This window comes from Zalophus californianus, chromosome 9 (genome assembly GCF_009762305.2).
Source record: "Zalophus californianus isolate mZalCal1 chromosome 9, mZalCal1.pri.v2, whole genome shotgun sequence".
In the NCBI taxonomy this organism is placed as follows: Eukaryota; Metazoa; Chordata; class Mammalia; order Carnivora; family Otariidae; genus Zalophus; species Zalophus californianus.
Window position 1 is genome coordinate 55,957,932 of NC_045603.1, and position 21,758 is coordinate 55,979,689.

General features: G+C 38.9%; 1 protein-coding gene across 3 annotated transcripts in view; it reads left to right on the plus strand.

The window, feature by feature from the left end:
* Nucleotides 1–15,193, plus strand: part of LRIG3 (leucine rich repeats and immunoglobulin like domains 3) — a 46,103-nt gene extending 30,910 nt beyond the window's left edge. For 2 of the 3 annotated variants that reach the window (XM_035721867.1, XM_035721866.1), the window contains exons 8-19: nucleotides 197–340; nucleotides 1,240–1,320; nucleotides 2,227–2,298; nucleotides 4,466–4,537; nucleotides 5,020–5,183; nucleotides 7,144–7,464; nucleotides 8,601–8,882; nucleotides 9,812–10,264; nucleotides 11,057–11,215; nucleotides 12,835–12,978; nucleotides 13,077–13,352; nucleotides 14,549–15,192. In XM_035721867.1, coding sequence (XP_035577760.1) covers nucleotides 197–340; nucleotides 1,240–1,320; nucleotides 2,227–2,298; nucleotides 4,466–4,537; nucleotides 5,020–5,183; nucleotides 7,144–7,464; nucleotides 8,601–8,882; nucleotides 9,812–10,264; nucleotides 11,057–11,215; nucleotides 12,835–12,978; nucleotides 13,077–13,352; nucleotides 14,549–14,793 — 2,413 coding nt within the window. In that variant the 3' untranslated portion in view covers nucleotides 14,794–15,192. Of the gene's footprint in view, nucleotides 1–196; nucleotides 341–1,239; nucleotides 1,321–2,226; nucleotides 2,299–4,465; nucleotides 4,538–5,019; nucleotides 5,184–7,143; nucleotides 7,465–8,600; nucleotides 8,883–9,811; nucleotides 10,265–11,056; nucleotides 11,216–12,834; nucleotides 12,979–13,076; nucleotides 13,353–14,548 lie in introns of all 3 variants that reach the window. The other variant, XM_035721865.1, reaches the window with a different exon arrangement.
* The last annotated feature ends 6,565 nt before the right edge of the window (nucleotides 15,194–21,758 follow it).

Sequence of the window (21,758 nt, forward strand, 5' to 3'; positions counted from 1 at the left end):
TTTTCAAATAAAGAGAATTTTTTTAATTACTAGTATTAGAAATAATGTTTACCTGAGTATTATTAAGAAGGCAGAGTGTTAAAATAAGGCTTATTGTGGTTACATATATTACCTGTTGTTTGAAAACAAATCATTGTGTTGAATAGGAAAATAAAGGCTATTATTTGTTTTTGTTTTTCGTTTTTTGTTTTTACAGGGACCTAACTTTCAATCACTTGTCGAGGTTGGATGATTCAAGCTTCCTGGGCCTAAGCTTACTAAATACACTGCACATTGGGAATAACAAAGTCAGCTACATTGCTGATTGTGCCTTCCGGGGGCTTTCCAGTTTAAAGACTTTGTAAGTACACATTTTGTTCTCCATACATGAACCTAATTGGTTCCTAAACGTGCCCACTTTTCTCCAAGCAGATTTCCTTTGTTGTGAAGGAAATATGTACAGACTCAGAAAGTAGTGTCTTAATCTTTCCCAGATCAGTTTGATTAGAATCAGTCCATTTCATCCATATGTGTTTCTTAAAGGGATTAAAAAGGACAATGATCAGATTGGTTTGGTGATTACACTTAGCCTTCTCAGGATCTCCAGGAAGTTGGTAACTGCTCAAAAGGGAAACGATTTCAAATCCACTGATTTTTCTTATAAAAATGCAGATTAAGAAAAAGTACACAGAACATAAAAGATATACAAAGGGCAGCAAAAGAAGATGCCTGTTTATCATATCCAGACTTGATTTCTGTCCTAAGAGGAAGAAGACAGAGTTAGATTAATTGACCTTTGAAGAATCTCTGAAATGTTCATTTTAATGTTGTGCAACGGGCTTTTTGTTTTTGCACTGTCAGAAACTTTTGCTCTGTTCACTATTTGAAGCATTACATAATTGAAAGACAAGCTGTGTGCTTTGGCCAGCTCCTACTTGTGTGGTTGGAGCAGTGGTTTTTAAAGTTTAATGTATTTTTCAGATTGTTCAGGTCTTTCAGAATTGAGTCATCTTGATAGAGGAATTAAGGGGACAGAATCAACTGTCCTGATTTGGGGCAAAAACTTAGTGTTGGGAGAGGGAAGGCGTTTTCTGTTGTTTTGAAACGGGTGGAGATGATGGGGATTATGAGGAATTTATTACGAATTACATGCCACCTGGGTGGCAATCTTAGCTTTCTGAGCATCTCTTTAAGGAGAATGCTTATATCTTTTGTTAAGCGCCTGGTACCAGTTTCAGTAACATTTCTTCTTATAATTAGGGATCTGAAGAACAATGAAATTTCTTGGACTATTGAAGACATGAACGGTGCTTTCTCTGGGCTTGACAAACTGAGGCGGCTGTGAGTAGGATTTGCTTCATGGTTGCCTCCCTGTCTGACCTACACCCATTGAAGTCCATTCTGCAGGCTGAGATTTGAGAGAGTTTAGAACTAGAGGCTGAATCTGGTCGCTTCCCTTGGTCATCTCCCCAGATGAGTGTTGTTATACAAGATGGGTATTAATTAGCTTTTCTTCCTTGGTATGGCGGTTTTCTTCAACACTTTGGTGAGTTGTGACTTCTTTTAATATCCAGCCCAGAATGTTAAATTGTTTCAAGTGCTTAGAATCTTGGGATTATCGTTGTGTGGAAGGACACTCCTGATCTCACCATTTTGGAACTTTCAGTGTTGCATTCTGCTCACAGAGTCTGTAAGTGGCAAGCCCCAGTGCCCACTGGTAACACTGCAGTAGGCTCCAGGCAGTACAGGCAGAAACCTGCTTCTGTTCACCTTACAGTGGCCCTGTCCGTGGCCAGACCCTGTGTCTTAAGTTTTCAAATCGAGTTCCATATAGCCCTAAACTTCCGTGGATGATGAAACTGTCTATGGGGAGGGAGCGTAAGGAGAAGACCTCCACTATTGTCTGTTTTACTAATTACACTTCTGAGACCATTTACCTGGAAGGAAGTTTCTACCTCTTCCTAAGAAGACTTTGAAAATCACGTCTTTAGTTTAACCGCCTGACTAACTTACTGAATACCTATATTTGCTGGTTCTCTGTTGAATGCTTTGAGACCATGCTGAATTATATTACTGAAATAGATGGCATGAATACGTTTGTACAGGGTATATCATTTAATTGAAGAAAATAGAATTGTTCACAATGATTTTTTTTCCCCTATTGATTTTAAAAGAAATTCTTTTGATGAGAATTCCACCCCCAAATGGAGCTTTAACTCTTCCATTGTAACTTTTTTCCCCCCTCAGAATACTCCAGGGAAACCGGATTCGATCTATTACCAAAAAAGCCTTTACCGGTTTGGACGCATTAGAACATCTGTGAGTGACTGGAATTTCGTTACCCTAAAGGAGCCTAAGATGGTTATCTATCTATGTGTCATGAAAGATAAACTAGAATCTAATTTTGTTGGCATTCTCTCTGTACCATAAAGTATATTTACACATCTGCTTATTCTCTACCAGTTTATCTATGTATCTATATGAAAGTATATAGGTAAACATTTTCCTTTGCATTTGAGGACATCACTATACATTATTGGGTTTTCTTTGAGTTAGTTATTTTTCTTAAGTAGTGATATATGTAATTTTCAAAAACCTACCATTTATTGTGCACTTACTATACATCAGGCATTATGCCAGGTATTTATATATAGTCTCATTTAATCCTCATACGAAAATTATCCAGTAGCTCCTGTTACCTTTACTTTTAAGAAGTGGAAGTTTTGAGTATCCATTGATTCTGCTGAACAGTTAAGATGGTGACTTGCATTTTAAAGATTAAAAAAGCAATTTCCCATGGTCCTTAGGGGTGACATTAGGAGAGTAGTGACACTACTTTGAGACTTTTATGAGTCATTGCTGTTGTTTAATTATAAAACATAAAACCTGTTTTTCCACCTTTGTTCTTTCTCTTATTCGGTTTTGCTACCAGCCCATCGTCTCGCAGTTGCCCGAGGCAGGACTCACACCAGGGCTGCCTCTACTGTCCGTGTGTGTCCTTGTGCCACACTGGCTCTTGTCTTCGTAGTCTCTGCGCCACCCCCTCACACGTTTTTGAAATGACATTTAGGGACGCAGATATTTCCACCCACTAGGAGGGCAAGCTAGCCAGCCTTGATAGGAGTCAAAACCTGCATGAGCACGCAACCAACCAGCTTCTTAAAACCATGGGATTATTTCCACTTGTACAGAAAAAGTACAAAGTGATGTAAAGTATCTCCACTCTAGTAGGGAATGTTTATAGCCAAAAGTTTTAATATCTATTAACTTGGACAAAAGTTCGGAACACAATTGGGGAAACCCACATTTGCACTGTGTGTTGAGAGAGACGATTTCGCCGTTGTCTGTGACCACCTTGTTGTCTTCTGACTCATTTATTAGTTTGAGGGGGGTTTGGATTGCTAGTCATGCTGACAGAAGCAATTCAGGCTGGAGTCAGATGATTCTGCAAAGCAGAATTTGGAAGGGCGGACCAGTGTTGCTGGACTTCTTGAAACAAATTATTTTCAAAGGGAAACTAGCCAAAGGGTTTGTCATCTGACCCATTCCATTTCTGGGAAAGTGGAATTAGTGGATCATTGGAGTATTAACCTCTGCTGCAGTTTTTTAAACCGTCTTGACTCTCCCAGCCTCTTTCTCTGCCCATGTTTGGTACCTTTGTCCTCTGTTACCTTTCATCTCATTCAGAATCCTTTATGTATACTCTGACCCCATAAAGAGAAACAGAGTAGTAATCATTGTGGAGAGTGCTTTAATTCAAACTGCCTGTAAGCACTAGTTAAAAATAAAGTCAGCCTAGAATATTCTCTGGTTTTATAAATGTCCTACCCAGAGTGTGTTTTAGCGAGTACATCTTGTCTGAAGGCCTTACTCTCTCTACGGGTGAGTTGCGTGTGGCAGAATGGGCTCCTGACCAAGAGCGTAGGTTTTGAAATGGAAAATAATTGAGTTCACATCTTCCCCTTTCATGGTGAGCAAGGTAGTAAAACCATATTCTTTTGGGTTGCTATGAGGAGTAAATGTAATACTATGTAAATGTGTAAATCATTTAACGCAGTGCATGTCATAGAATTTTATACATGATGGGTTTTTTAAAAAGCGTAACTATGAGAAATTTTACTTGTGTATTTAAAAGTTACTATTGGTTACTAATTTGAATATTGAGAAACACAATAAAATAATACGGCAGAACAAACCATAAAACTATAAAAAAAAATACAGAACAGCTTAGGCCTCCATGAGTCAAATAACCTGGACATGATGATATAAAGCAAATCTTTTTTACTATAACAGAACCTGCCTCTGATACAAATATTCGTATTCTTTGATCCAAGCTTCCTAATGGGTTCTTCTGGAGTTGCCCAGTTGGTGCATTTCAGCACACGGAGTAGTTTGTTGAATGGGGTGGACAGTGTGGGCCCAGCTTTTGCCTGAGGAAGGCAGTGACCATGATTCCCTCTAATGTATTCAATTTGGTTGTTTTCAGAGATCTGAGTGACAACGCAATCATGTCATTACAAGGCAATGCATTTTCACAAATGAAGAAACTACAGCAATTGTAAGCTTTCCTTTTCTTTCCAAGAGTTTCAAATGAAACGTGGTGTCAGGGAAGCTGTCAGGGGGTATGTCAGCCGAGATCACGTGTCTATAAATCGTATCTATTGCGTTCTTAGCATTACTTAATTTTCATACCAGAAAGCAAAGGGAGTTGGCGATTTGTTCCTTTTGTTGAGAAGTTTCTTTTTGTTTCTGTTATGATTTTGCAATTTAAATTTGTGGGACCTGATCATGATAGCAAGCCTTCAAGAGTGAGGTGTTTTCAATATATCAGCATTTCTCCCTCATAGTAGGTCAGTAAGAACAACAACATGGTGCTAATACATTTCGTACATTTTAAGATGGACTAGAGAATATTTATTGCATGGGGTGTGTGTGTATTTTGTTTCCACATTCATTGCTTTGTTAATATTTACTTGAGTTAGTTTACTCGTAGAATCTGCATTTCATATAAAACAAATTGAACGTAATTACTCTCCTCAGGCATTTAAATACATCAAGCCTTTTGTGCGATTGCCAACTAAAATGGCTCCCACAGTGGGTGGCAGAAAACAACTTTCAGAGCTTTGTAAATGCCAGTTGTGCCCATCCTCAGCTGCTAAAAGGAAGAAGTATTTTTGCTGTTAGCCCAGATGGCTTTGTGTGTGGTGAGTGTAACTGTTGCCTCTGCCTTCATTCTTTTTTTCCCTCCAATGAATGGTCTTGAATAAGCTTATGTTCTCTTAATGAAGCTTTTATATCTGCTGAGGTAGATGAAAATGGATCTATAGCATGCTGATGATTTTAATGTTACAGATGAGAAAGAGTTTCCTTAAATGTCTTTGTTTGGACATCAGGGGGTTGGGTGGAACGCGAGGACCTTAGATCTTGGGAGAACTGATGGGCAGTTGCAACCCCACCTCCTCCCTAAATCTCAGTATCTGCGTCTGTGAAGTGGGAAGTCTGCTGACTGGCTTGTGGAGACACTGAACTAACCCGTATCAATGCTGCATGTTGGGGTACAGGGAGAAAATTATCAGCCTGATTTACAGGCTGCTAAAAATTTTGCTCCTAGTGGTTAAAGCATTACATGTAATAGATAGTTTGAATTTGTTATCAGTCAGCGTAAGGTCCATTGTTTTAGCGTCTAAGCATCTCAACGCTAGAAATTTCAAACCTCACGTAGCTAGTCAGCAGATCCAGATCGAAACCCCAGGTTCTCCTCTTCCTGGTGCAGGCTTCTGTGGACTACACTACACTGCTGTTTACTCTTCACTGCCATGGAGACCTTTGTAAAAATAAATGTGCATATAGAACACAAAATCAAAGTTAGCTTAAATTTTAGCATGTGTGTTAAGATATTACAGAACCTGATTTTACGTTGGTCTTTAAAAATTTATTTGAAACTGCTTTGCCTACGATTGTTTAGTCAAGTACAAGAAAAATACTTTTTTTTTAGGTTGCAGCATTAAACAGTGCCAACAGTTTCTGGAAATAAAATGTCTGATGGAGCTTTTGGATCTAAATAAGCTTTTGGCATTTGTCTAGAAGGGCCTGAGCCATGCCTTTCCCATGGTGCTTATTTCGCAGTTCTCTAGTCCCAAGATAAGAACTCTATTATATGGGGACGTGTATATGGTATCTTTAGATTTTTCTTTCAGTCCCTCCATTGTGAATCTAAACATTGATTTATCAGATGAGAATTCTAGAATAATCATACAGAAGAAAAAACCATCTTGATGACAACATGTTATTGGAAGTGAGCAGCATTGGAGTTTCCAGAGCATTCCCAAAGCCCGTTTGTTCAGACGCATGCATGCGCGCACGCACACACAGAGGCATGCGAGTGTCCTTTTTCCAGAGCACCCAGATAATACATTTTGGTAGATGTAAGCTGTTTCCTTTTGGGTTTAGACCATCTCCAAGAAACTGCAGTTCAAAAAAGGTAACTTCTCCGAAAAGTCACAGAGAACTAAAAATAACCGTTAGGAATGAAAGACTTGCCCAGCTCTAATTATCATGCAGCTCTGACAGTGCCTGATTGATGGTCCACCCGCAACCCCATGCTGAAGCCAGGGTCTCAACAGGGAGTTTGAGAGATGGTTTTTCTTTTGCTGAGGACTGTTTCAACTCTATCTAAAAAATTACTGCTCTTTAATATGGGTTCTGTTTTTGGTAAATGGGGTGTTAATTGCTGTCTTTAGTGATATTGATTTCTTAATTTTGCTGCTGCTTATTTGTGGGTAACATGGGAAAAATTGCACTTCCTACCGGTAGCGTTTAAGGATGATGCATGAGCCTAAAAGTTTCTTAGCTGATTTTTTCTTGTGTTTATATTTTAAAAAGCATAAGGGGCCTAGGATAAACTATAAACTAATTTGTTCACTTCAAATAGAGACCGACACCTATTTATCAATCATTAACTGAGATGAGACTATTATTTTTGAATATAAACACTGTCCCAGGCCATCATTTCAACATGAGGACTGTTAGCCCATCTATGAAACATACACAAAGGGTAAAACCTAAGCCCTCACTTGTTTTGAGTTTCTTGGTATTAAAAACTGAGTAGTGTTTGGACTCCTAGGCCTTAAAATTGTCCTGTTTCCTCCTCTCCATCTTGAACAGATGATTTTCCTAAACCCCAGATCACTGTCCAGCCAGAAACACAGTCGGCAATAAAAGGTTCCAATTTGAGTTTTATCTGCTCAGCCGCCAGCAGCAGCGACTCCCCGATGACTTTTGCTTGGAAAAAAGACAATGAACTGCTGCATGATGCCGAAATGGAGAACTATGCACACCTGCGGGCCCAAGGTGGCGAGGTGATGGAGTATACTACCATTCTCCGGCTCCGCAACGTGGAATTTACCAGTGAAGGGAAATATCAGTGTGTCATCTCCAATCACTTCGGTTCATCCTACTCTGTCAAAGCCAAGCTTACAGTAAACAGTATGTGATCTAACTTTTCCATTTGCATTTAAAGACACCTTTTAGGTTTGGTTTTCTCTCTTTCTCTTATTCCTAACTCATCTTCTGTTCACAGCTACCCACCTCATCCTCCCTTTCTCTGCCTCTCTCTCTCTCCACAAAACTAAGATTCTTGGTATCTACGTGAGCAGTTGCTTGCATTTAGGACCCCATCGTGGCGGGTAGCACAGAGATGAGCCGCCCATGGGTTGTGCTCTTTGGGAGTTCACAATATATTAGTCGGATGTGGGAGGCCGTGAAGCATTCCAGCACACCACCTTTAATTCAGAGATCTGGGTTTGATTCCTGCCACTCCTGCTTATAGCTGTGTGACTCTTATCAAGTTACTTAACCTTCATGTGCCTCCATTTCCACATCTATCTATTAGGAACAATAGTACCTACCTTACAGAGATACGATAATTAGATAAAATAATTGGTGTAAAGGACTTAGCCTGGAATACAGTGAATGCTCACCCAATGCCATAAGTATTAGCTGCTGTTAATAAAAATATGTAATTGTTTGCTCTGTGTGACCCGAATACATTTTTTTATGACAGGAACCTCACCACTGTATAATTTAATCATTTGTACCTTCCATGGTAGAAGATTTTTGTATATGATTCATTAATGCATTCATTTTATAAATGATTGCTGAGGCCTGATGCATAGAACAATTTTGAGTTTAAAATTGTAGGACAAAACACAGATCTAAAGTCATAGAATGTTAGAGCCAGGAGGGACTTAAAAAAAAGATGATGATGATGATGATGAAGTGAGTGGTCAGGGTACAAAGAGATTAATTGATTTGCCCAAGATCTCACAGATAATTACTGAGGAAACTAAAAAGTAACTGGAAAATAGGAGAAAGACCTTCAGTCTGTACAGGAGGTGACCTGTGTCTCGGCCTGACTTCATCATTTCTGTACCTGTGTGTAACCTTGAGGGGATCTCTTCATCTCAACTTCAGATTCCTTGTCTTGCAATCAGAAATAACCCCAGCCTGAGCTATGGCAGGGGCATTTGTAAGTATATATTAAAAAAAAAAAAACAAAAACAATGAAAATGAACCTCTAAAACTCTATAGTGCTAATGCCCACATTCTTTCTCTGATTTCAGTGCTCCCTTCCTTCACCAAGACCCCCATGGACCTTACCATCCGCGCCGGGGCCATGGCGCGCTTGGAGTGCGCTGCCCTGGGACATCCAGCCCCGCAGATAGCCTGGCAAAAGGATGGGGGCACAGACTTCCCCGCCGCGAGGGAGAGACGCATGCATGTTATGCCTGAGGATGATGTGTTCTTTATCGTGGATGTGAAGATCGAGGACATCGGGGTTTATAGCTGCACAGCTCAGAACAGTGCAGGAAGCATTTCTGCAAATGCAACTCTGACTGTCCTAGGTGAGTGGCTACTGTCTGATTCTGTGATAGAAATTAAAGATACTAGCTCACCCAAAGGCCCTAAGTGTCAGGAGTTGTAAGGGTGAGAGGTAATCCATAGGACACTGCCCTTCCCTAGAGAGAACAGAGGGCTTCTCAGGAGCTTTGAAGTCGGGAGTGCATTACATCTTTAAGTCTGTGGCCGGTGAGATGAATCCGCTTCCTCTTTTCCAAGGGGCAGGGAAAAGTAAATGCTTTGTTGCCTCCCCCTTCCTCTACTCTGCTACCAGTAGTCTTCACACTATAAAACACATCCAAGAATCTAAAACATGTGAGCAGATTGGGAAAAATCTACTCTTTTCTTGGCCTACCCTTCCATTCAGGAAATCAGAGTTTGTCTTTTATCTTTTGCCCGAACAGGAGCTTTTTAAAAAATGTGAACATGTTCATCATATGTGTATCTTTGGAAGAGTTGAGCAAAGTAACCTATGAACACCAAATTAATAAAAGTACTTTCAGAATTTATGTATAGGTTTGGTCATCTAGCACTAGAAAGTTTCCCTTTAAAAATTTAAACATTCTGACTTTTTTTTATCCATCAACATACCCCCATGCTTGAAATTACTTTTATACATTTTCTATTTCTAAGAAATGTCTAGAATTTTTGCATTGCCCCTCTTCCACCATTCCCAATCTTGTCAAGAGTGAGAGAGATTGAGGTTTAAAAAACAGTAAACCTTATCCTTAACAGGTGTTACAGCAAATGACAGGCAAATAATGAAATGAAATTCTGAATGTTGTATACATGTTTGGGCTTATAGAAGCATACACATGAAGCCGTGGAAGAATACGATGTTGGGTTCCAATTTTAGTAAATTCAAGTGGTAGGTCTTACCATATGCAAAACCTAATTTCATTCAGGAGATTCAGGACATAACTTGTCATTTCAGAAACACCATCATTTTTGCGGCCCCTGTTGGACCGAACCGTAACCAAGGGAGAAACGGCTGTCCTGCAGTGCATCGCTGGAGGCAGCCCTCCTCCCAGATTGAACTGGACCAAGGATGACAGCCCCTTGGTGGTCACCGAAAGGCACTTTTTTGCAGCAGGCAATCAGCTGCTGATCATTGTGGACTCTGATGTCAGTGATGCCGGGAAATACACATGTGAAATGTCTAACACCCTCGGCACTGAGAGAGGCAACGTGCGTCTCAGCGTAATGCCCACTCCCACCTGTGACTCCCCTCAGATGACCGCCTCGTCCTTAGACGATGACGGATGGGCCACCGTGGGTGTCGTGATCATAGCGGTGGTTTGCTGTGTGGTGGGCACATCGCTCGTGTGGGTGGTCATCATATACCACACAAGGCGGAGGAATGAAGATTGCAGCATTACCAACACAGGTGTGTAAACAGAAGCTTGGCGCGGGGTGCCATAGTCATGTGTGTTTGTGGTCCTGTGGTAATTTTCTTCCAGAATGTGTGTCTCACAGCCCGAGGCCCTGTGAGAAGGGTGACTCATTTGCTTCAAGCTGCAGGAATATGGTTAGCTAAAAATAACACCCCGGCCCAAAATAAAGCCGATGTTTAAAGATTAATCCTTTTTTGTTAAAACCTTATCAGGAGATCCTGTTGGCTGTAGGATATAGTCCAAAACACGGAGTAAAACAGCCTCACTCCTTCACACACAGGTGATGGAGAATAGGAGCAGCCCTTCATTTACGAGGTTACTCTCTGACGTAGCTCTCTCTTGTCACGTGTGTACCCGTGTGCATATGTGTGTGCAGGCGTCTAGGGAGGATTCTGTTACTAGTGGGAGGGGGCTGTGACTTGACTAATATGTGCAAACTCCTGTATCGGTAGATATTAAGTCAGAAATATGGCAGAAATCAAGCTTAATTCAAGAGCTTAGATACTACCCCATGAAAATTCCTAAGGCTCTATCTTTTGAATCATCTGTTTTTGACATTTGGGAGGGGCATCCAATAGAAGATAAGATAGAGAAGTGGCTTGTGCTTCCCAGAGCAGCAGAGCCCTCATCTTCCTTACCTGAAGACGAGACAGTCAAGGTGGGTTTTCAGGAGTAGATTTATTTGATTGGTACAGAAGCCAAAACAGTACATACTGTTCATCAGGGAAGGCTGTCGGGTATGTATGGTCATTCGTGGTTAACAGAATGCTGTTGTTGGATTTTAGATGAGACCAACTTGCCAGCAGATATCCCTAGTTACTTGTCATCTCAGGGAACCTTAGCCGACAGACAGGATGGGTACATCTCCTCAGAAAGTGGAAGCCACCACCAGTTTGTCACGTCTTCAGGAGGCGGGTTTTTCTTACCACAACATGACAGCAGTGGTAAGTGTTTAAAATGAACACAGGCTGTGGTTGTCTCGAAATAATCTGATGGAAGGCTCAAATACAGTATTAATTTTCACGAGCAATCGATACACTCGTCCATTAAGGAACTGGCCTAAGACCATTGGCAAAGCTGAAATTAAATACTGCTATGCCTTTTTCTTAAATACCAGAAAAATCTTTGTTTCTGATAATAAGAGAAGACAAGTGGGAGAATTAAGGTTTAATTTCTCCATGCAACGTGATACTTTCTTTATGCTATAAATGTTCTTTGGCCCTGAATGTTCCCCTTTCTTAAATGACATTAACTGGTTTCATGTATGGTCTTAAAAGTCAAATGATTTAAAATTCTATTAGAGAAATCAAATTCTGACTCTTGCTTTAAGAATTGCATGGTTTAAGAATAATCATGGAGGCACCGTAATACACGCACACAAGCTTGGTTCAAGACCTGCTTCTGACACTTAACTGTGTATCCTTGGGCAATTACATAGTACTTCCTTATTAGGTTGTGAAATTAAATAAAATGATGTTGGAAAACTGCATGGTGCTTGGCACATATTAAGGGCTCCAAAAGAGGAAACTATTGACATTCTCTTCAAGCATTTTACCATCTTTTTCCACAAGCATTTATTGAATATCTGCTCCATGGTGGACCCTGTAGTTGAGAGGGACGAATATTTGTTTTCAGTCTCATAGTGTGGGCAGTAGTGAGATGAAAATTGCAACAAATAGTCAAAAAGTGTTTGGCAAGGCAGTGACAGAGGGTGTATAGATAGAAGATTTGCACATACAGGTGGGTGTTCTGGTTAGGCTCATTTGGTTGCAAGCTTGTTCAAATGTAGCAGGGTTTACTGAAAAGACATTTGGGAAAGTTTAAAGTGACAGAACTGGAACATAATAATGTGTTGTTTGGACGCTGGGCCTGGGGATCTGTCAGCTGTGAGCAGCTCTAGGGGCCACCAGCCCTAGTGATCACGTCTTGCACAGCCCTTCTGGGACTGCCCGGTTCCCCTGCTTCCCAGGCACATGGCCCATCGCGGCATCTCTCACCTGCACTGCATCTCTCATCCTTCAACTGCTGTGGCCACTCCTACCTGGCACATCATTTCTGGGTTGTTTGGCTTAGATACTCACAATAGTGGTTTTTTGTTTTTTGGGGGGTTTTTTTGTTTTTTGTTTTTAGTTTTTTTGGCCAAACTCATCTTTGAGCTGGGCATTCAGAGATGATTTGTTGAATGCCACTTCCTGGTCCTGCTCATCTGAAGGGAGCAGTGCTGATGGCATTGTGTGTTTCGGACCATGGCCGCTTTGGCTGCAGTGTGCATATACAGATCAGTTTCTCTTGGAAGCCACTGGGGGGCAGCGCCCAGGTGAACGCATCCAGTACAATGGTTCATCGAGTCCCCTCTGTAAGATGGCACAGATTTAGTCAGTTACTAATCCATAGGCCTCAGTAAATGTTTAAAAACCCTACGATAAATTTCTCCAGTTTTTTCTTTTATATACTATTCTATCCAAAATTTTTATCTATAAATATGGGAAATCCCCCAAGTGGAGAGAATGTTGAAGGGTACTTGAATCAAATCCATTCAGTGACTGAGATACCTGTTTTACAGGGACATGCCATATTGACAATAGTAGTGAAGCCGACGTGGAAGTTGCCACAGATCCGTTCCTTTGTCCCTTTTTGGGGTCCTCAGGCCCGGTGTATTTGAAGGGGAATATGTACGGCTCAGATCCGTTTGAAGCCTATCATACAGGTATGTGGTTTTCTTACCCGAGTTCTGTTCTGTTCCCTGGAGGGACTTCCAGAAGCCCTAAATCTGTCTCTTTCTGATATTGTCCCCAAATTTAAAAGGTTGTGGCCCTGACCTGAGAACAGCCTTAATGGACCACTGTGAGCCCAGTTACATAAAGAAAAAGGAGTGCTACCCAAGTCCTTATCCTTCAGAAGAATCCTGTGAACAGAGTGTCAGTGACATAGGATGGCCTTCACACATGAGGAAGTTAATCAGCTCTACTTACTCTCAAAATGAAGGACCTGGAATGAGAAGTTTGTGTCTAAACAAGTCCTCTTTAGATTTTAGTCCAAGTCCAGAGCCAGCATCGGTTCCTTTAAGTAATTCTTTCATGGGTAAGTTTATTAAATTATTAGACACCTTGACTCAGGATTCCTATTCCAAGTTGCATGTGGGAGAGCAATGAGTATAAAATGCCAAACTTGTGAAAAATGTTTGTTGTGTTTTTTTTTTTAATCATGTTGTCATGACATCCTATGAGTTAGCATACGTGTTCCTAAATGCAAAGTCAGACATGGGGGATTTTACTTGATTATGTGTTTAATCCGAAACTAAGCCTTAGGAGCTTTCTGGTTAGCTCTGTGTGTGGCATCATCTAGAAGAAAAGTTTTGGGAGTGACTTAGGAGCTCCATTTGTCAGCCATGTGGAAAAAGTGGTTTTGGTCTACAGCAGCTTTTGGGGTGGAGTTGTATGCGCTGCATGATTGTGGTTTGGGATGTCTGGTGGGTCACCCTTCGACCAGAGTCCAAGGGTGGACAGTGTCCCACCTGGCAACAACCTCTTGTCAGCCAAGCTGGACGGCTTTGGTGGAGGAGACTGCCAGAGCCTTAAAGCCCAAGTTGGTGGTAGTTAGACGCTGGCTCGCGCCAAGACTCGTCTGTGAATTTTTTTTGTCTAGTGCATGGGGATAACGGATGGAAGAACTGAGATCATCTTTTCACTGAATGGAGATATGGGAAAATGAACCACAAATTGGTTAAAAAAAGGGAATTTTAAAATATTTTATGCAGCTTTTACAAAATTTTGTCACAGTATAATTATTTATATTCCCTTTTTTAAAAAATGAAAATATCTTTTATATGACTGTGACAAGAATTTGAGTCAGTTAAATAATATTTTGCCAGTAAAGAAGAAAGGGCAAGACAAGGATTCTTTGGAAAGAAACTTTCCATATCCAGGCACAATTTACTTGGAACCAACAATCCAGATCTCTTTCATAGAGAATTGTGGACTGTCAAGAACTAAAGCCAGGATTTGGAAGAAGTAATATTGGGGAACTTCATTGCTCAATGATTACTATTACTCTAGGTGATGAAATATGATAAAGAATGGGACATATGTATTCATTCCCCAGCTCCATTCCGTAAGTTCTTTCTCCGTAACATGGATGCACATACACCCGATACCATAAGTGACCTGTAGAAAACACTTAATCGTGCTTACAGGCTAAGGTGCTTCTTCATTTGAAATGTGTTTTGATTTACATGCTAGCCAAAGGACCCATATGCTCAAGGGGTTTCTTTCTTACAGGAACATTTGGAAAGCCGCTGAAGAGAGCTCATCTGGATGCCTTTTCAAGCTTTGGACAGCCAGCGGATTGTCAGCCAAGAGCATTTCACCTGAAAGCTCGTTCTTCCCCAGACTTGGACTCTGAGTCAGAGGAATATGGGAAAGAAAGGACAGATTTTCAGCAAGAAAATCACACGTGTACCTATAAACAGACTTTAGAAAACCACAGGACTCCACATTTTCAGTCTTATGACTTGGACACATAGACTGAATGGGAGCAAAGAAGAGCTCGAACATACTACCTCAAGTGGACTTTTATTTAAAAGAGAGAATCCTATGTTTTTAAATGGAGTTATGAATTTTAAAAGGATACAGTGTCTTATTTATATAGATGGACCAAAATTACAAAAAATTATAAAAATTTTATACTGGGAGTAACTTTCATATAAGAATACCTTTTTAAACTATTTTAACTTTGTTTTATGCAAAAAAAAAATCTTATGTAAATTAATGGTATGAATCCATGACTATTTTATGTATTTTTATAATGCCAGATTTCTTTTTATTGAAAACGAGTACTAAAGCATTTTAAATAATACCTGTCTTGTACCCTTTTTGAATAGAGTTCACTTAATTTTATTTTGCACATTGCATTTAATAAAATGTGTCATTTTGATCCCAAGCCCCATCTATACAATTACAGTTATTATTGTTTTCAACACATTTTAGGCTTAATAATTTCATATTATCATGTCTCAAATTGATGGAAATTATACTCAGCACATTAAAATACGAGTGAAAAAATGACCTTTCTGCCTAACACACAGGGTTGAGGTAATACGGACTCAAATCAGATGAGTATATGTGAAAGCACATTGCAAATGAAGAAGAGCTACAAAGATTAGAGGTGCGTTAATTTATCCCTAACTTTACAAGTAAGATTTGTTGGTATAATCTGGTATAATGTAGCACAGCCACCATTGCTTAAATCACTGTTCAAAGCATCTTTCTTTAATTATAATAATGCCTATGTGGTCTAACGCCTTGTGCTTTTCCAAATAGTTTCACATTCACCATCCCTTTAATTATAACAAGAGCGTGGTTTATTGCACATTTCTATAGTTAAAATGGCTATAACAGGTGCATTTTCATCTGTTGCAGGTGATAATGGGATGTTGATGGAATTCTTGGCTATTCTTACTGATTTTCTGCTAGATGAGCAGTTCTAATAGAAAAGATACTTTTAAACTATTCTGCAACATTCTTTAAGAATCAAAATATTTTTCGAATTTGGTCGTCCTGCTCTACTTGTTAAAAACTAAGTACCAAATCTGTTACTTAAGCTATTTAAAATATTTGTTTTAAACAATATTTAGATGAAATTGGCATTACATGACTGGCATATATACACACAGAAAATGAATACAGTCATTTTTAAAATGAAGTGACATTGTTTCAAGTAATAGACATAAACAAGTTTAATAATTCAACTGTTTTGTTTTTTTAAGCAAATTCTTGTCTACATCTGTAGTTTAAAGACAAATCTTCTTGGCCAAGAGAAATTAAATATGAGTGGGAAGAGTTAACATCGCACATTAAGCTTTAAAATCTAACGTGATGAAGGTGTGAATTTATGCCATTGTCAGTTCTTTGAACTAAAGTGAAAGCAGATATTAGAAAAGCAGGTTCCTCTCAGGTGTCGTTTTCCTGCTTTGTGAGTGTACGGCCTTGTTGTTTGTGAGCCAGAAACCTGGAACCCAGATTGCAGTAAGATTTTCCTCCTTTGATATGGACACCAGAGTCCAGGAAGTTGATCCTTCCCTGAACCACAAGTGACTAAGTGCAGAGAAATGATTTTGTATGCTGTGGCTTTATCATCTTGCCAGATTTTCAAAATCTTACTGTTAATTTGTCTTCATTATTGCCAGATGTGATGCAAGCATTGATAGGGTTCTATTCAATGATTTTGAACCTATTTTGAAGAATTTAATTTTTCCGGACTTAGCCACAAAGGTTTAAATCATTAGCACTTGAAATTCAAAAATTAGATTCACCCTACATTAATACGACGTTTCCCTTTCACTCTGTGTGCTGAAACCTATGGATTACATAGAATTTTAGCTGTATGGAGAAACAGGAGGAGCTCAATTTTTTACTGACGTTTGCAGGAAAATAATATATATATGATATTGAGACTCCATATTAAAATGGAGTCTACTCCATTTTATCTAGTAGGTATTAAAATAACAATATGGACTTCAGAAAAAATATCAAATCATTTGGCTTATTTATGAGAAGAAATGCTTAAAATTTTCAATTTAATCTTTCTATGCTTTCTGATAAAAACCAATTCATGTACAATGTATCTTAATAGATATTCGCCCAACTTTGGCACTGTTTTTTCTTCATTACTAACGCTAATGATAACATTGTTACTAGGTATAATCTTGTCTGTTTTTTAAGATATTGGGAGATGAATATTCCTTAATTGTGGCAGGCAGAATTTTATAAAATATAATCTCTGGAACATTAACAAACTTATTTTCACAGTCTTCTTACAGAAAGAAACCAAAAGTTATTTCTCAGAATAAAGCCAATGGTACTATTTTTAAAAACTTGATACAAAAAAAAGTGCCTTGGTGTTTGTACACACCTGAGGGGTTTTGGTCTTTTTGATTTAATGTGATAGGAAGTAATTCATAACCAATATTACAATAGATGTGGTATTTTTCAAAGTGAATGAGAACCAAATGTTACCGCAGAGCGCCCTTTCTGTGCCTCCCACTCTTGGAATCTGCAGTGGTCAGACTTGTGTAATACGATAATTTAGAACTCATTATTTTTTAAGACAGCATTCTATTAACACATTGAATAACTCAGTGTCCTGCCAAAAAAACTATTAGAGTCTTCAAAGAGGGGTACAGTTTCCTCATGAATTGAATAATTTCAATATTCTAGAAATATCCAGTTACCAGAATTTATCTTTTCCATGAGGTATTTCTTAAACTAATGTATAAAAAGAAAGTTCTGAAAGAATCTCAAGAGGTTTTAGATTTGTCCAAAAATGGCACAGAGGTACTTCAGTTGGGATTTTCTTTTAAGAGAAAAGAGGGTTTGCCAACATATATTTACTGAGTTATCCCAATATTTGGGGTAATTTGTTGGGGTTTTTTTTTTTGAGAAATCTGATAGTGATGGGTGTCTTTTAATAAAGATGTTTGATTTTACTTGAAATATATTACCAAGATAAAAAACATGAAAGTCTATATTATAGATTGAAATGTGTACAATTTCTCAAATTCTCACTGCTATAAAAATTGCAAGTTAATTTCTTATTCTTATTTAGTGTCAAGGGTCTGAATTCTGTATCCTCCCATATGATGATTGATATCCATGAACACAGAAATTATAACCAGTATTCACTTATAGCTTTTTATTAGAATTAGATTTTTTAATTAAAGAATTTTTGAGAATTCCTTTTAAGGAATAAGGCAAAGCAATTCACAACTTACAATTTCACTCTTGTATTGCTATAATTTTCTCATATCTTTATTGGGTTTAATGGTTGATTTTGGCTTTCGACAAGTTTAACTTTTTTTAAATCCTGTTTGAACATAACACCTAATGCCTTCATGAGATTATTGCCATTGTTTGGGTAGTCACTTTGATGCTTCTACATATGGTTTGTTTTGATCTATCTACTGCTCAGAACTGACATATGATAGCACACTATCAGTTGTCAAACATTTCATATATACTTAGTTGTATATTTTGAATAGGTGATATAGGAACAAGTAAAATGATCCTTGTCCTAATGATCAGTGGGACAGGAAGCAGGCTCATAAATATTTATAGTACACTGTGTTAAGTGCTATAGCTTAGTAGGGCCCCTGAAACTGACACTAATTTTGTCTCTAATTCTAATTGAACTACCTAGAAGTGTTACATGCACTTCACTCCGCATGTCCTAGAACAAGTCGATTATCTGGATTTTTCCATCTGCATCCCAGAACAGTTGCCATTCTGGTACTCCCTTCCATGCTTAATTATGAGTAACCACCACTCCTGTGGATTTGGCACCTGAATGTCCTCAAGATTGTTTATGCCCCCCTTCTTAGCCCATTGCCACAGATAAGTTCAGACCCTTATCTGTCTCTTGCATCAGAGTCTTGTCCTTTGTCTCTCTCTTACCCAATTCATTGTTTCACAGAATTATTTTTCTAAAATAGATCTGAATTTGTCACTTTCCTGTTTAAAAACCACTGATGGCTACGATTTAAATCCCAGTTTGGTGTATAGGACCTTTCACTCATTGATCCAGCCCACCCTTCAAGCCATACCCCGTATGTAACCCCCAACCCCCCAACTTTTCACCGTACAGAACAGTACCTCTGACCAGCCCCTATGCACCTCTGTGACTTTATGCTGACCTATGTGCAGCTCAAAGTTGAAATTTGGCAAAAGCACACTTGTCCTTGTGCATATTTTCTCATTTTTGTTTTAGCAAACACTTTTTTGAGTATCTACTGTGCTAGATCCTCTTAGATGTTTGGGCTATTAAGAAATACTAAAATATTCTTAAATTTTCTTCCCCAAAGAAACTCCTAGACACATGACAAATTATTGCCCTGAAATGTTTTTTTTTCTTTGTTAGAATCCAGAAACTTGGAAAAGCAAACTTTTCTTTTTTGCCCCGCACATAGCAATGATTTCCCATAGAACTTTATATGAACTGTCATGAGAAAATCAGAGGGAAGCTGTTAGGTACAAAGCCAGCTGAGATGTCACTGTATGAGAAATACTAAGAACGGTTAACCTGTATGTCAATAGGACATCTAGGAAGAAATAAAGGAAGTCAAAAGATCTGTATTTTTTTTTAAACGATCACCAGATGATATGGCCTAACAGTCAGTAGGAATATCAATTCCTGTTCAGTTTACTAAAACAGACGGCCAGGTGTGTCAACAGATTTTTTTTTTTTTTTTTTTTTTTTTTTGGTTGGTTGGAACTGCATGTATCGCTGCCCAGCTACCAGGTATTTCTCAGTCACCTTGCATTTAGGTGCATCTGTAGCCGTGTGACTTCTTGCCCCAGTGGAATGTGAACAGAGGTGTAAAGTGCTGCGTTCAAGCCCGGTCCACAAAACCTTTACACACACCCTTCCATGTCCTTTTCCTGCAGCTACCTGATTGGAAAGCCATAGCCCAGAGCTACTCTTTCTTGACCTCACTTGAAGAGACTGGGTCTCTGAACAACTATATGGAATATGGTCTCCCCCCTAAATCCAGAGTATTTGCTTTGAAGCCTAACTTAATGTAAGTGAGGAAAAATTGTTTATTGCACTTGAACATTGTATTTTGAGTGTACTTAAAACAGCTTGTCCCGCCCCAACTTGAAATAGTAATTTTATTGTGAAGAACTGCCCAAGATTCTTATTGACTTTGTTCTTCATTAATTTCTAAAGCTCCCTTTTAAAAATGAACGGTTTGGCCTCAATGAGCAGCCCCAACACAGATGCCAGGACCTGGGTTCCACTGTTGCTGTAGTTCACTAAGCCTTTGACCCCACTAGCATTTACTGAATATCCTCTTGCAGTAGTACATCCTGCAGCTGTTACAATGTCCTATTTCCATCCCAACTGTGGATACAGTTTTAAAAGAGGCTTATTGAGTATACTTGGTTATCCAGATTTTTGCAACTGTGTTTCAATGTCTCTTAGCACCTAACAATATATGAGTACCAGCAATGTGATAGGTTCTTGGGATATCAAAAATGAATGAGACATGGCCTGGATCCCTGAAGAATTCTTCTCTTGAGAAAGTCATACCCTGATAAAATGATGATTTTCTTATGGTAAAATTCACAATGAAACTAGATATTAATATAATAAATCAGTGGATGTGATTTGCCTTTCTCAGGACACAACTGGTTATAATCTGATCACTACCAGAAAATAAAGGACCGTTGTCCACACAGCATAGCTCCTTTGAGTGGCCTTATAGTTTACATATTATATTACATGGATGCTAATATCCAAAAAGCTCTATGCTAATAATAATAATAGCTGTACAGGAAAAGAGAAGCCATTAAATCTATGCAAAATCTCATTGTGATTCAAAGTTAGAATTTAACCGGTAATGTTTAAGTTTATAGCTATGCATTTATAATTTTAAAAACTTTACTATTGACAGTTTTTTTATTTACTTTTTTTTTAAGATTTTATTTATTTGACAGCACAAGCAGAAGGAGAGAGAGGGAGAAGCAGGCTCCCTGCTGAGCAAGGAGCCTGATGTGGGACTCGATCCCAGAACTCTGGGATCATGACCCGGGCCGAAGGCAGCCACTTAACGAACTGAGCCACCCAGGCATCCCGATTTACAGTTTTTTTAATCTGAAAACCATGCTCCTAGCTTTCCTATTTTTTTCCTCATTGAAACATACTGATTATTGAAACAATCATTTTCAGACATTAGACATTGGGAATCACAAAGGCAATGGACCCTAAGAAAATAAAAATTAATGAGGTGAACCCTATAATACCAGGCCATGGCTCAGGAAGAAGGCCAAATGGAGCCCAGCCATCTATCTGAGTCAAGGAGACATAGCTGGGAGTCTAGGGTACTACACAAGAGAGGACTACACAGAGAATTCCAGAGATCTGCAGAGCATCTCCCTTGAGTCTTTAGTTGAACACCCATTAGCACATGCATGTGAGGCAACTACCCAAGGCCAGGGAAAGAAGAACCATCTGAAAGGATTAGAAGGAACAGTTCCTGAGGTTCCCACAGGGCCAGTAGTTGGTCCTACTAACCAGAGTGGAAAACCTCATAATTCATTGGACATCACGTAGAGTACTCAGGACATTGCCTCAGTAATGGGACAAAATTAGCCCTAAAGACTGCTCTGGTCCCACCTAAAAGGATCAAGGCTCAAAAGGATCAAGCTACTTCCAAGTAACTTATCTGTCTTTGAAAACAAAACTCAAGAATATTTACAGAAATACCAAACTATCCAGCACTCAACAATTTCAAATTCATAATATTTGATATAGAATAAAAAATTACCAAGTGTGTAAAGAAGCAGAAAAAATATGACTTGTAAAAGGGGGGTGGAATTCCATGCTTAAAATCATACCTAAAAATGACATAGATAATAGAACTTATAGATAGGGTGTTTAAAAACTTATTATAACCATATTCCATATATATATAACATATTTATCTTATTATCA